Source organism: Dermacentor variabilis, chromosome 5 (genome assembly GCF_050947875.1).
Source record: "Dermacentor variabilis isolate Ectoservices chromosome 5, ASM5094787v1, whole genome shotgun sequence".
NCBI lineage: Eukaryota > Metazoa > Arthropoda > Arachnida > Ixodida > Ixodidae > Dermacentor > Dermacentor variabilis.
Window position 1 is genome coordinate 181,986,817 of NC_134572.1, and position 13,208 is coordinate 182,000,024.

General features: G+C 49.1%; 1 protein-coding gene across 1 annotated transcript in view; it reads right to left on the minus strand.

The window, feature by feature from the left end:
* Nucleotides 1-12,980, minus strand: part of LOC142582054 (uncharacterized) — a 39,761-nt gene extending 26,781 nt beyond the window's left edge. Inside the window, exons 1-2 of the mRNA XM_075691476.1 lie at nt 12,923-12,980; nt 12,340-12,806 (exon numbers count right to left, since the gene is read on the minus strand). Coding sequence (XP_075547591.1) covers nt 12,340-12,775 — 436 coding nt within the window. The 5' untranslated portion in view covers nt 12,776-12,806; nt 12,923-12,980. The remainder of the gene's footprint in view (nt 1-12,339; nt 12,807-12,922) is intronic.
* Between the last annotated feature and the right edge of the window lie 228 nt (nt 12,981-13,208).

The following is a 13,208-nucleotide window of genomic DNA, read 5'->3' on the forward strand; positions in this document are numbered from 1 at the left end:
TACGTATGGTAACTCCTACAATTTGCACTGTACATTCGCAAGATATATTAACAACGCAATGGTACTCATATATTAAAAAAGTAGCCATCAAGGAATACCACATTTACGGTAATCAGGAATGGCCCTCGCGGAACTTCTTAAACTCTTCAGTAATGGCACGTTTGCACATGCTGTGGCAACTCTATCGCCTTCTCGGAGGAGGAGGAGGAGGAGGAAGGAACTTTATTGTGTGCCCTGCGAGTTGGTGGGGAGGTCCAAAGGCCGCGCCTAGGTGACGGCCAGGAGTTCGTGGCTCCTGGCGGCATGCATGGCCCGCTGGACGGCCCTTAGTTGATCGTCGAGGGCGGGCTCAGCAGCGCGGCTTCCCAGCGCGTGCGAATTAAGGCTGCTGCTAGAGGCCGCGTTTTCTTTATTGTTATTTATCCCTCGGCATTCCCATGATCTATGCTCCAGAGTGGCTCTGGATTCACATGTTTTGCATTTGTCCGTAGCATAAACATCCGGATATATGATGTGCGAGAGTGCAGGATTCGGATACGTCCTAGTTTGTAGCTGCCGCCATGGGACAGACTGCTTTTTTGTAAATTTTGAGTGAAGTCGCGGGAATATGCGCCTCTGTAACCTATAATGTTTCGTAATGTCATTATATGTTGTCATTCTGTCCTCCCACTCTCACTCATTTACCGCACCGTCACGTCCGGAGGGTGTCGGGGCGTCACTTGCGACTGGGGCTCTGTCCGTAAGCCCTCGAGCCGCGTCGTGTGCCGCCCCGTTGTTGCCGTCCTCCGCGAGGGTGTGAGCGGGTGTCCAGGTGATGTATATCTTTCTTTTGTAATTTTGGCCTCATGCAAGAAGAATGCGTGGTGCCTCCGGGGAGATTCTGCCGTTGGCAAAGTTTCTTATCGCCGTCTGAGAGTCGCTGACTATCACGGTTGCGTTAGTTTGAGCTACTGCGAGCGCTATGGCTACTTCTTCAGCTATCTCGTTACTTGTGGTGCGTATCGTCGCGCACGTCTTGCACCGTTTCTCCCTATCGATTACGGCTGCCGTAAACCACCGTCTGCGACTGTAGCGAGCCGCGTCTACGAACACTGCGCCGTTGTCGCTGCCTAACTTCTTCTGCATTTGCTTCGCTCTGTTCTCTCTTTAGTCCTTATTTGTGTTCTGGGTGCATGTTCTTTGGTATGGGACGTATTACCAATCTTTCCTTGTCCACCTTGACACCGTACTGTGTGTGGTAACATATGTCTAATTTCTCTAGGATGTGTCTGCCTGCTCTAGTCTTAGAGAGGCGTTCATATTGTGCCGTACATTGCGCTTCAATGAGCTCGTGTATCGTGTTGTGTAGGGCCCTAATTGCTGCAACTTGTCCGTAGCTGGTGCTGATCGGTAGTCCTATGGCTAGTTTGTATATTTTCCGCGAATAAGGCATTCTAGTTTGATCTTTTCCGCGACCTGCCATTTTATGTACGGCGCTAAGTATGACTATTCTACTTATTACGAAGGCCTGTATTAACCTAATCCTATCCTTCCTCATTCATCCGCCTGTATTACTATCTTGTTATCCATCTTCATCCCCTATGTATTTGAGCCTCTTTCTCCATGTTGCCTCGGCTCCAGTCTTCGAGCGTTCTCCGTTGTTGCCCTTAGCCTTCAAACAGGAGCCCCAAACCCTGATCCTATCGACTGGTGTTCTCCCTCATAACTGTATCTCCTCTCTATGGTGAGCTCTTCCACTGTAGTTGCCTGGTTTGCGACCTCTGCGAGTCGGTCTGTACAGCAACAGCTCCGATTTCTCTGCCGAGCATGTTAACCCTGTCCCCTCTAGATATTTTTCGATTGTTTCGACCGCTGTTTGAAGCGTTTGTTCTATCATCCCGTCACTTCCGTTTCTCACCCATAGGGTGTTATCACCGATGCTTATCACCATAGGGTCTTATCACCGATGCTGTTCAATCTGGCGCTAATCGGGCTGCCAGCCAAGCTACAAGAAATCGAGGGTCTAAATCGCCTTCTTGGAAAAAAAAATATTTACGTGTATAACGGCTACCTTGATTACGAGAAATTTCAGGCAGCATCATTCCTGACTATTTCGGCCTTTGCGGTCCCTCATTACCTTAGAAGCGCAGGTGCACACGACACTACTCATGCTGCTTCATGCGAACTACACGTTCAACAGAAATTGACCACCACACAACTTGGGCGACAATACAGTCGTTTGTGAGTTCGACTTCGTCTCAGTTTCTTGCTGGAGCATGAAGCAAGTGTCCAGAAGTGGAGGTGATGAAGGGTAAATGTTTTGCGCTAACGTGTTACAGTGCACGTTGATTTCTCGTTTGCTCTATTTAGGAAATATTTTGCTTGTATCGGGTCGTGCTGCATTCTGGGCTTCCCATCTGAAACAACTCGCAATCGGGCGAATACATATTTGATGAAAATATAGGTTAGACGCCGTTGCGTGAATATATTAGCGAGAATACAGGGTCAATGCTCTTCTTTAGGATATGTTAGCCTCTAAAAGACACGAAGCATCCCGTGATGTAGAAACGGTGGTAGTCTTGACAAGTCGCTTCAATGTCGGCCAAAAACGGCTGGCGTGCCTTGGCCTCGTGTAACGCACAGCTCCAGGCCACTGCGCCACTGTTTGAGTGAACGAGGACGATTTAAAACTTTTCGCGGTCACAAACTCGGAAGCAGCTAAATTCAAACGCACATGTAAGTGCTGCACCTGTATCTTCCTGACGGCGCTAACTGAAAGCCGCACACTTACCTAACTTTGCTGCCTCGCCCACGGTGCAGTTCCTTCACGCAAGCTAAATCACACTTTTAACTTGGCAGTCATGCTATTGTCGACTTTACTTGCGTCTAAATTCAGATTGTCTAGATGCCCTACGTCCCTTCGTGTCACCACGTAGTTAATGCAGGCAAAGTTCCTATTATTGTGCCTTAAAGCTCTTTTAAATTTTATGGCGCCGATCACGAGGACTTCGTCGTTTGATCAATTCTGCGAATGCAACGCTCTCAGTCGCCTGCACGTGCACGACGTGCACGATATTGTGCGAGGGTCATGTGGCATTTCAATATCTTAAGGTCCAGGGTGGAACTGTGTCATGATTTTCGGCCGCCGAGGTTGACAGTTGCGACGTGCATTCGCCGCCGAACTCCCCTGCATGCACCTTCTGAAGATGCACCATTTCCTACTGCCGGCTCACCACAGCTTCGCTTTATGCGCATAGGTAGGCAGTCATAGGTAGGCATGGGCGCCGTTTGTTTGTGGAAACTTGAAACGTGCAACTTAATGCCTACATCACTTTTGCGACGCGCTGGTTTTCTCTTAGGGTAGCATATATGTACATCCGCCGTGCGTGGGGTCTCCGTGACCTTCCAGCTCATGCACGGCGGAGTAGCTGGCCACATAAGAGTAAACGCGTGGAGAAGGAGCCGTTGTCATGCCATCGTCTTCACGCTGTCATCATTTTGTTTTCGCACACGCATGGACGCGAGACAAAGCCATGCACTATAATCATCACTCTCATGCTAGCTGATTGATCGCGTCGCCAAAGTTCTCTCCTGTAACTCTAATAGGAATTTCTATTGTTTTAAAGGGCGTACCCACTAAAGCAAGGTCATGAGTGGTACCATGAAAGTTATGATTCATAATTCTGCATCTTATATGGTTGGCACTCGGGATACTTGGCTCATAATGAGAACCCACCAAACCTAGAGAATTTGCTGCAGCAAGAAATGCAACGTTCTCGTCAATCTGGGGTCTCGCTAGCTTTACAACACAAGTCCTTCAACCATCTATGATGATATGTATAGCCAGGTGTACTCACTTTTCCCTTATCTTAAAACCTAAAGCCTCGGCCAAGGTTAATGCGCCCACATAGCTATCTGTAGGAATATTAACTGCTCCCAAGTCTCGAGGTTTGGGCTGAACAGGCCAGTGCTGCAATAGTTTTTATAAATACACACTGTAAGTAGTCGTCATTCTTTCATCCCTCGTTCGCGTGAGATTTTGGTGGAAGTTGGCGCTCCCCGTCCTCACCACAGGCTCTGTAGCAGCCGCAATGTCAGCTTTCCACCATGGCTGCCGGTGGCTACACTTCATCTTCATCTACACCTGCGACGCCAACTACGACGTATCTCACCATTACCAACCCCAGCGATGTAGCCATATTCTCCGGCCAAAATCATGTTCACATTGAAGTCTGGCGCCGCATGTATGAGCATGCTAGGCAGAATGACCATTGTTATCCTACCATGATGCTGGGAAATTTAATATTCTACTTGGGCAGAACGCCCCCTGTCTGGTTCCGGACACACAAGCACGAGCTGCTTAGCTGGGGTTCCTTCAAGGAGAATGTCCGTGACCTTTCTGGAAGCCCGACCGATCGCCAACTGGCTGCAAGTAAAGAGCTTGCCTTCAGATTGCAGTCTGCAACTAAATCGTGTGTCTCCTACATACAAGCCCTGCTTGCTCTTTGCCGTAAAGTTGACAAGAAAACGGTCGAGGCTCACAAAGTAGGTGATGGTCATAAAGGGATCGCGGACGACGCGTTCAACTTGATACAAAACAATGTTTCCATCATCGACGTCATCGTCAAGGAATGCCACTGCTTCGAGCTGGACAAAACTACCGCGTCATTCCACAGTTCTCTCCTCTCCGTAACACGGCCACGACGTTATCCTGTGTCGACCTTACCACTGCACCCCCCTTCAATGAGAATGAGACGCGTGTCGTTCGCCGCCAGCTCCAGGCTGCAAGTCCAGCACCGCTCTTTCCGCGCCAACTTGTGCACACCACTGACATGTCAGCACCAGCGATCACCCTCATTCTGGCAGTACGGGGGCAAGATTTTGCTAAACTCGGATTTCCTGCTGGCTGCTTTGTCTCTCGACCTGACGCCAGACGTGTACCCACAGCTGTGCCTCGCAGTGCCGTGTTTTATCCTCCCACATTCTGCAACCCTATTGTGTGGATAACTCCGAACAACAAATCAATCTGCTTTCTTTGCCACCCAATTGTCCAAGTAGCTCGCAACTGCCGCGCCTCATTGACATCCCCCTATTAGAGGTATTTTCCCCCTCTCCTCCCCCATAGGTAGACCCTTGCCGATACTCGTCGAGCAGTTTGTCTCCTCCGTCTGACGTTCCTGTAGATGACACTGGTCCCGCTCGCTCTCAGTCACCTCAGCGCCATTGGGTGTATGCAGCACCCTAGCAACGTTCGAACGTATGAACGTATGATATTGACACGTGTACTTATCTTTATCGAGCGACCACGTTTCGCCGCCTAACAAATGTTATCACACAGCGCGGGACGCGCCTGCATGTATCCGAAGTTTCTGGAAAGTTATCGATGCTTCTATTCGCTGTCTGTTGTCGCCGAACCTTATGTGATTTCATCGCCTGGCGCGAATGGTGTAGAACTTTGTGGAAGGCACGCGGGTCTCAACGATTAGTCTGGAACGTTCGACGATGGATGTATAAAAGCCGACGCGCTTGACCCGTTGATCGGGTTTTCGAAGATCGCCGACCGTATTCGCCGCTATCGTTGTGCTATAAGTGTAGCCTGTCTTGTGGGCACAGGTTCGCCTAATAAAAGTTAGTTTTGTCGTTCACAGCATTGCTGCTGTGTTCTTCAACGTTACCACCACGTGACATCTGCGGGAGCTGCTTTGTGTTCATGTACCGGACACCCCCGACAAGCCGTGATCCAAGCCCGGACCGCAAAGAGAACACCAACGTAGTCCCGGACCATAGAGCAAGCCGCCGTCTTCAACAGCTGGCCCCGGAGCGTGGACTTCTATTTGAGAAGACCAAGAAGATTGTGGCCAAGGTAACCCCAATGGCAGCCCCAGCGTCCCCTATCGTGCTGAAGCCAGCCAAGGGAACCACCGACGTTCCGCGGTTCCACATTTGAGGACCCGGAAAGCTGGCTGGAAACGTATGAGAGGGTCACTACGTTTAACAGCTGGGCAAGCGACGACAGGCTGCGACATGTCTATTTCGCATTGGAGGATGCCGCCAGGACGTGGTTCGAGAATCGAGAAGGCACCTTGACGACGTGGGACCTGTTCCGAAGCGGCTTCCTGCAAACATTTACAAGCGTCGTGCGAAAAGAGCGAGCCCAAGCTCTACTGGAGACCAGAGCGAAGCTGCCGAATGAGACGATCGCGATCTTCACTGAGGAAATGAGCCGTCTGTTCCGCCACGCTGACCCGGCAATATCCGAGGAGAAAAAATCCGCCTACTGATGCGTGGTGTAAAGGAGGAACTTTTTGCCGGTATGTTAATAAGCCCACCGAAGACCGTCGACGAGCTTCTTCGTGAGGCGACGAGCATCGAGAAGACACTGGAATTGCGGAACCGGCAATTCCACCGAAGCACCAAGCCAACAAGCTACGCCGGAGTTCAATCAATGGCCACTGACGACCTGCGCGAGACCATCCGGGCAGTCGTACGAGAGGAACTTCAAAGAATCTTCCCTTCATCGCAATCTCAAGTGGCCTCAATCGCCGAAATTGTCAAAGAAGAAGTCCAGCGATCACTCGGAGTTCCCGAGGTACAAACACAATCATCGCATCCCCAGCCAGAAGCGGTGACCTGAGATGTCACGTGGTGGTGACGTTCAAAAACACAGTAGCAATGCTGTGAACGACAAAACTAACTTTTAACGGGCGAACCTCAGTCCACAAGACAGGCCACACTTATAGCACAACGATAGCGGCGAACATGGTTGGCGATCGTCGAAATTCTGATCAATGGGTCAAGCGCATCGGCTTTTATACATCAATCGTCGAACGTTCCAGACTAATTGTTGGGACCTGCGTGCCTTCCACAAAGTTCTACACCATTCGCGTCTGGCGATGAAATCAGATAACATAAGGTTCGGCGACAACAGACAGCGAATAGAAGCATCGATAACTTTCCAGAAACTTCGGATACATGCAGGCGCGTACCGCGCTGTGTGACAACATTTGTTAGGCGGCGAAACGTGGTCGCTCGATAAAGATAAGTACACGTGTCGATATGCAGTCTTTGCTTCAAGGGTTCAAAAGATCAAGGTGTCTTTACTGGCTAGACGACCGTTCTCGTATTTTCCCCTACATATGAGCCACACCTTGAACGGATATCAGCTGCTCTAGAAGTCTTCCGCAAGGCTCGGCTCTAACTGAATTCCTTGGAAGTGTTATTTGGGTCGCCGGAAGACTACAGTGTTGGGTCACTTTGTCGACGCTTCCTTTATTCAGATATAGAGAAAAATCGCATCGTAGCATGTTTTCCTGTACGCCAGTCTGTCAAAGACGTCCGAACTTTTGCAGCACTATGCTCCTATTTCCGATGGTTCGTGAAAGATTTTGCAGTGATTGCCTTAACCACTTACTGGTCTTGGGAAGACAGATGTGTCCTTTAGGTAGGGTCCCGCTCAAGCTGCCGCTTTTTCCCACTTCAACATTATCAGCAAGCCCCCTATATGGACCCACTTTGACCCGTCTTCTCATACAGAGGTCAATACCGATGCCACTGGGCATGGGATTGGAGCCGCCTTAGCCCAACACCAACTGTAACATGTGAACGCCTACGCTATCCACCTCCGAACAGCAGTGGAGCGCAACTATTAGGTTCATCATCACCATCATCATCATCAGCCTGTTTAAGCCCACTGCAGGGCAAAAGCCTCTCCCCTACATCTCCAACTACCCAAGTCATGTACTAATTGTGGTCATGTCGTCCCTGCAAACGTGTTAATCTCATACGCCCACTTTATTTTTTGCTGCCCCCTGCTACGCTTTCCTTCCCTTGGAATCCAGTCCGTGACCCTTAATTACCATTCGTTATCTTCCCTCCTCATTACAAGTCCTGCCCATGCCCCATTTCTTTTTCTTGATTTCAACTAAGATGTCATTAACTCGCGTTTGTTCCCTAAACCAATCTGCTCTTTTCTTATCCCTTAACGTTACACCCATCATTCTTACGATAGCTCGTTGCGTCGTCCTCAATATAAGTAGAACCGTTTTCGTAAGCCTCCAGGTTTCTGCCCCGTACGTGAGTACTGGGAAGACACAGCTGTTACACACTTTTCTCTTGAGGGATAATGGCAACCTGCTGTTCATGTATATTAGATTACAGAGCTTCAATTATAGCTCTTGTCTGAGCAGTTTCCACATTTCGCCTGTATTTGTATGGCACGCACTTTTACGTAATCACGGAACATCACGCGCTCTGCTGGCATTCGTCACTCAAGCATCCTACCGGGCGACTTGGTCGCTGGGCTCTGCAGCTACAAGAATATTTTTATATTGTAGTATACAACTGGGGCCGCCTACATCAAGACGCAGATTGTTTATCACGTCATACAGTGGATGAACTACCGGGCGACCCTGACACCACTACCGAGGCTTGCGTTTTCTTTGTTTCTCAGTGTCTCCATGTTGCAGATAAGCAATGCCACAATGCCACCTTTCGCACCATCATTGATTCCTTGGAATCTTAATTATCGGATTCGCCCCTTCACTTGTTTGTCTTCCGGGATGTTGTCTCATATCGACACAACGTCCGCCCGATGGTTCTGCCCCACTCCTTGTCATGCCAAAGCACCTACGATCAATTGTTCTCCATGAGCTTCACGGCATGCCAACCGCCGGTCACCTCTGCGTCTCCCTCGCTTACCAGCAGATTTGCCGACCCTTCTTCTGCCCGGGCCCTGCCCGCTTTGTCCGGAACTACGTTGCGGCGTGTCAGAAGCGCAAGAGCCGAGAAACACCATCGACGCTCACCGCCAGGAGTCCAATCGCTGGACATCTCGTCGGAGTCGTTCTTTCGCGTTGGCTTGGCCTTACTTGGCCTTCCGTTTGGAGCAGCACTGACGTTCAGGAGAATGGCGGCTAACTATGCACAGGCCATTGCCTGTGCATAGCCAGCCGCCGATTTATCCATTTATCCGCCGATTCATCCATTTATCCGATTTATCCATAGAGAGCCGGGAGATTTATCTACCCAGGGATGACTGTCAGCTAGGGCCTTCTGCTCAGTAAAAATATGCGCTTGTTTATCATGACTCATCGTTGTCCCTGATTTTGCGCGCCACACCCTATTTGCACCTCTGGAAACAAGTGGGTCGCTGTGGCGACGGATTACACCAAGCGCTACGCAATCACCAGAGTGCGTCCAACAAGCTGCACCGCAGATGACGCCGATTTTCTTTTACACGACTTGATTATACAACACGGGGCTCCTCGGCAACAGCTCCCCGACCATAGCCGGACATCTGTTAAAAAGTCATCACCGACATCCTGCAGTCCCGCTCAACCAGGCACAGTCTACTAAGTCTTACCATCCACAAAATAATGGTCTCATGGAGCGTCTGCATTGAAACCTGACAGACATGTTTGTAAAATATGTCCGACCATACAGATCGCAAGCTTACTCTACCCTATGTCGCATTTGCATACAATTTTTCGCGCCATGACACGGCCGGTTTTGAGCAGAAAATCAAGCGACTGGCGTCGCACGTCCCTTCGGCAAAAGCATACCCAACCACTCTTCCACCACCGAAGTTGCGCAAATTTAGTCGTTCATTCTTTACGAAGTTATTCCTGAGAACTTTAAGAACGGCAGTCCACAAACAAATGTTTTAAAAAAGAATACCGACAGCCCATATCTTTTATGTTGGCTCTTCTCAGATTGAAATATTAAAAGTGCGAAACAGTAACAGGACTCGACGCACGCAAGAGGTCGCGTTTCCACCAGAAAACTCGCCTTCGCGCATAGCGTTCGCCGCCAGCGTTTGCTGGTAAACGTTATGACCGCCCCAGATTGAGCGTTTTCCCTGCATTTTCTGACGTTTCGTCACTCGGTCTAAAAAGACGCAATCCTCGATGAGCGGAGACCAACCAGCGCTAGTCCGCGCGCCACGTTTGTGGCTGGACGCCCTCTCTGGTGGCCTTCATGTGACGACAGAGAGAAGCGCAACGCCAGAAAACGCCAGTAAAAACGCTACATGTGGGGCGGCCTCTACGGTAGAAACTGCAGTTGCCAGGAAGCATGAAGCGAGGTTAGGGGTCTTTGAATGCTATCGCGTTCCGCTCCTAAAGGCGAAGCTTATGCGTCCTCCAAAAGGTCCCCGTTCTTTCTGCTGTTCGGCTGAGAATAAACTTTGCAACTGGACACATCCATACTCATCATACTGATCGCAAGCTTACTCTACCCTATGGCACATTTGCATATAATTTTTTTGCCCCATGACACAGCCCGTGTTAACGCCATAGCGTTAAGGACCCGTGTAGCAGAAAATCCAGCAACTGGCGTCGGACGTCCCTTCGGCAAAAACAATTTTAAACATAATTCCGACCCACGCATACCCAACCAAGTGCATATTCGCTAACCGCTGCACCAGCGGCTGCCGAATATACACACAACGCCGTCACAGGGGCAGCCCAAGCTGGCGAAACTGCCCATGCTCGCCTCGTGACCTCCCAAGAGCAGCAACTACGTTTGTATAATCGTAAACATAGAGGCGCGCACTTTTCGCCTGGAATTCTGGTACTGCTATTGTCTCCAACCCGTCACGTCGGGCTGTCACAAAAACTGTCGGTACACAGGCGCATTCCAAGTGCTGTGTGCCGTGACTCCAGTTACATATGTAACCACCCCAGTCAATACAAGTACTTCATCTTCCCCGCTTTCCACTGCCGTTGTGCATGTCACATGTCTCAAGAGTTATTCCTGTTAACACCGATATTTAGACGCCCCGGAACGATGATCCCGCCGCCGGGGATAATGCTACAGGCATAGTGCCTGTTCATTTTCGACGATGCGCGCGTGTACTTCGACGAAGACGAAATGCTCTTGGGTTTTGAGCTGTCGGCGAAACTGGCCAGCGCTGCAGTTGTTTTTGTAAACATACATTCTAAATAGTCTTGAGTGTTTCATTGCTCGTTCGAGTAATAGTATTGTTTTTGATAATTACGATCACTAGTTGCATTCTTTGTAATGTATGAAACAGCGCAAGAACACAAGAAAAGGTAAGAGGGGAGACAACACCGTTTCACTGTTCAGATGCGTGCTATACTCACCTAACGTAGAGCACTGCTACAATGACATCCCCTTTGTATCAAAAGGTTGAAAAATCATTGGGTACCCCGTGCGAGCAACTAACGAATTACCATTCGGCTTATATCTGCATGATTTCGTAAAATTACCAATGTATGTGGCCGATCGCATTCATCTTTCTTTTTCTTTCAATACTGGAATCATATCGTGCTTATTTTCAGCACTATCCCGCCCATTAGCTTCACGCAAGCGCTTCTGAATGGTGGAGGTGAAACGTGAAATGCGAAGACACCGCAGAATTAAGTGAGCACTATCTTAGTTATGGTCAAGCGGGACACGCGTATATACAAACTATAATTATGCGGAATGGCGTCGATATATCGGCGGAAAAATGCAATTAAAAGGCAGCGTGCTTACATCACGCTCTTATTAGCGGTTCGTATCGCTGAAAGCAACGAACAGTACTACACGAAAGGCCGGTGCGGCTTATTTAGATTGCAAATGATGACAAAAAGAGAGAGAAAGATTGACTTAGTGAAGGCGCACGTGCATCGTCGGAATGTCTAGCTAACATGAGGTGTTCTACACGGTGTTGCTGCTAACGTTAGCCAAGCTATTCAACAAAAAAAAACAGACATTAAAAGCACCGTTCAAGATACGATTTCAAGACCTACGGCGTTCGATCGTCAGTTATCTGCCGTCCGAACGCTCCAGATCCTAAAAGCGTATCCTGCAACGTGTTCTTTAAATATTTTTTTTCTTTACTTTGAGCCAATTGAACGGCAGAGGACCGATAATCGAGCGCCTTAAGTCTTCACATCATATTTTGCACTGTGTTTTTAACGTCTGTTTTTTGTTGAATAGCTTGGATCACATTTCATCTATCTCCAATCCTGAAACATTCGGAGATAACCTGAATTCGTTGCGTGTTATTATTGTATAGTTCTGTTTTGCTTTGCTATTCATTCATGCAAGTACTGTTGGCCCCCTTACTCAATGCCCTTCAATGAGCTTGTAAGGTAATATGAATAAATAAATAAATAACGTTAGCTGTGGCAAACGGTAATTTTCGATATGATCTACTTATATAAGTGCTGTAGGCCAAATTGCCTAAGCATTTCAGGACATATATTTATCTGAATGTATTTCATTACATCTGGCGAATAACCCTAACGATCCTACAACCATATTCCAAATTTATAATAAAGGATACCAGTTGTTCGAAAAAGAAACCGAAACTAGAAAGAGTGATTTGCAATTATAATTGCTTGACATTCTCACCTGCTCGTGGACTCCGCCACTGGTTGAACCAATGATACTCGGCTTGTGCGAGGCGCTCCTGTAGGATGCCCAGTTCTCGACCAGCCGCGGCCAATCGTTCTTCCAGGTCCTGAACAAGCTGCAGAAAGCGGAGCTCTTCGGCGACCAGCGTGGCGTAAGCCCTCAGTATTTTCTTGAATCGTGTGGTTAGGCAGTTCTCGACAGGTTTAGGCAGCGGCTGGCCTACCGGGTCCTTGAGGAAGCGCCGGACGGCGGCTATCACGGCACTGAAGCGATAGGTATTGCCAACAGCGCCGGCGCGGCGGGGCAAAATTGAGCGGCCGGCAAGTGCAGCAATTTGCCGCCGTGAATGCAGTGGGACGCGGGTTACCGCACGCGTTGAGGGTACTGCCACTGCAGATGACGTCCGCGAAGAGCTGGGCCGGTCACGAGCCATGTCAGCTTCCGTCGAGCCTCTGCTACACGATCTGGAGAAAGAAATGAATGGAATGTGAGGAAAATTAACACTGAATGGGAAGAAGTCGCCTTTACCAATCTGCGCCCTCCCGTACGCCTGCTCGCAAATCTATTGAAAACTGCTAACCTTTCCCTGAAATCAGCCACAAACGAACGCTCGGAACCGCCGAACACGCTTAGCTCGAGGCAGCTCCAATGATGATGGCGATGGTAGCCTCAGGAAATGGCACGAGCCAACTTGTCTTTTGTTTGCTTGCTTGCCTCCGGGAATGGCTCAAACCCACTACGGCGGAATGGCAAAGAATTGGGTGTTGTAAGCAAAATTATTATACGTATCTAAAAAGAAGGCTCTTTTTAGCGCCTTTCTCTATCTTATCCCCTTGTCTTAGTAACACGTAGGCGAAAGATTATAG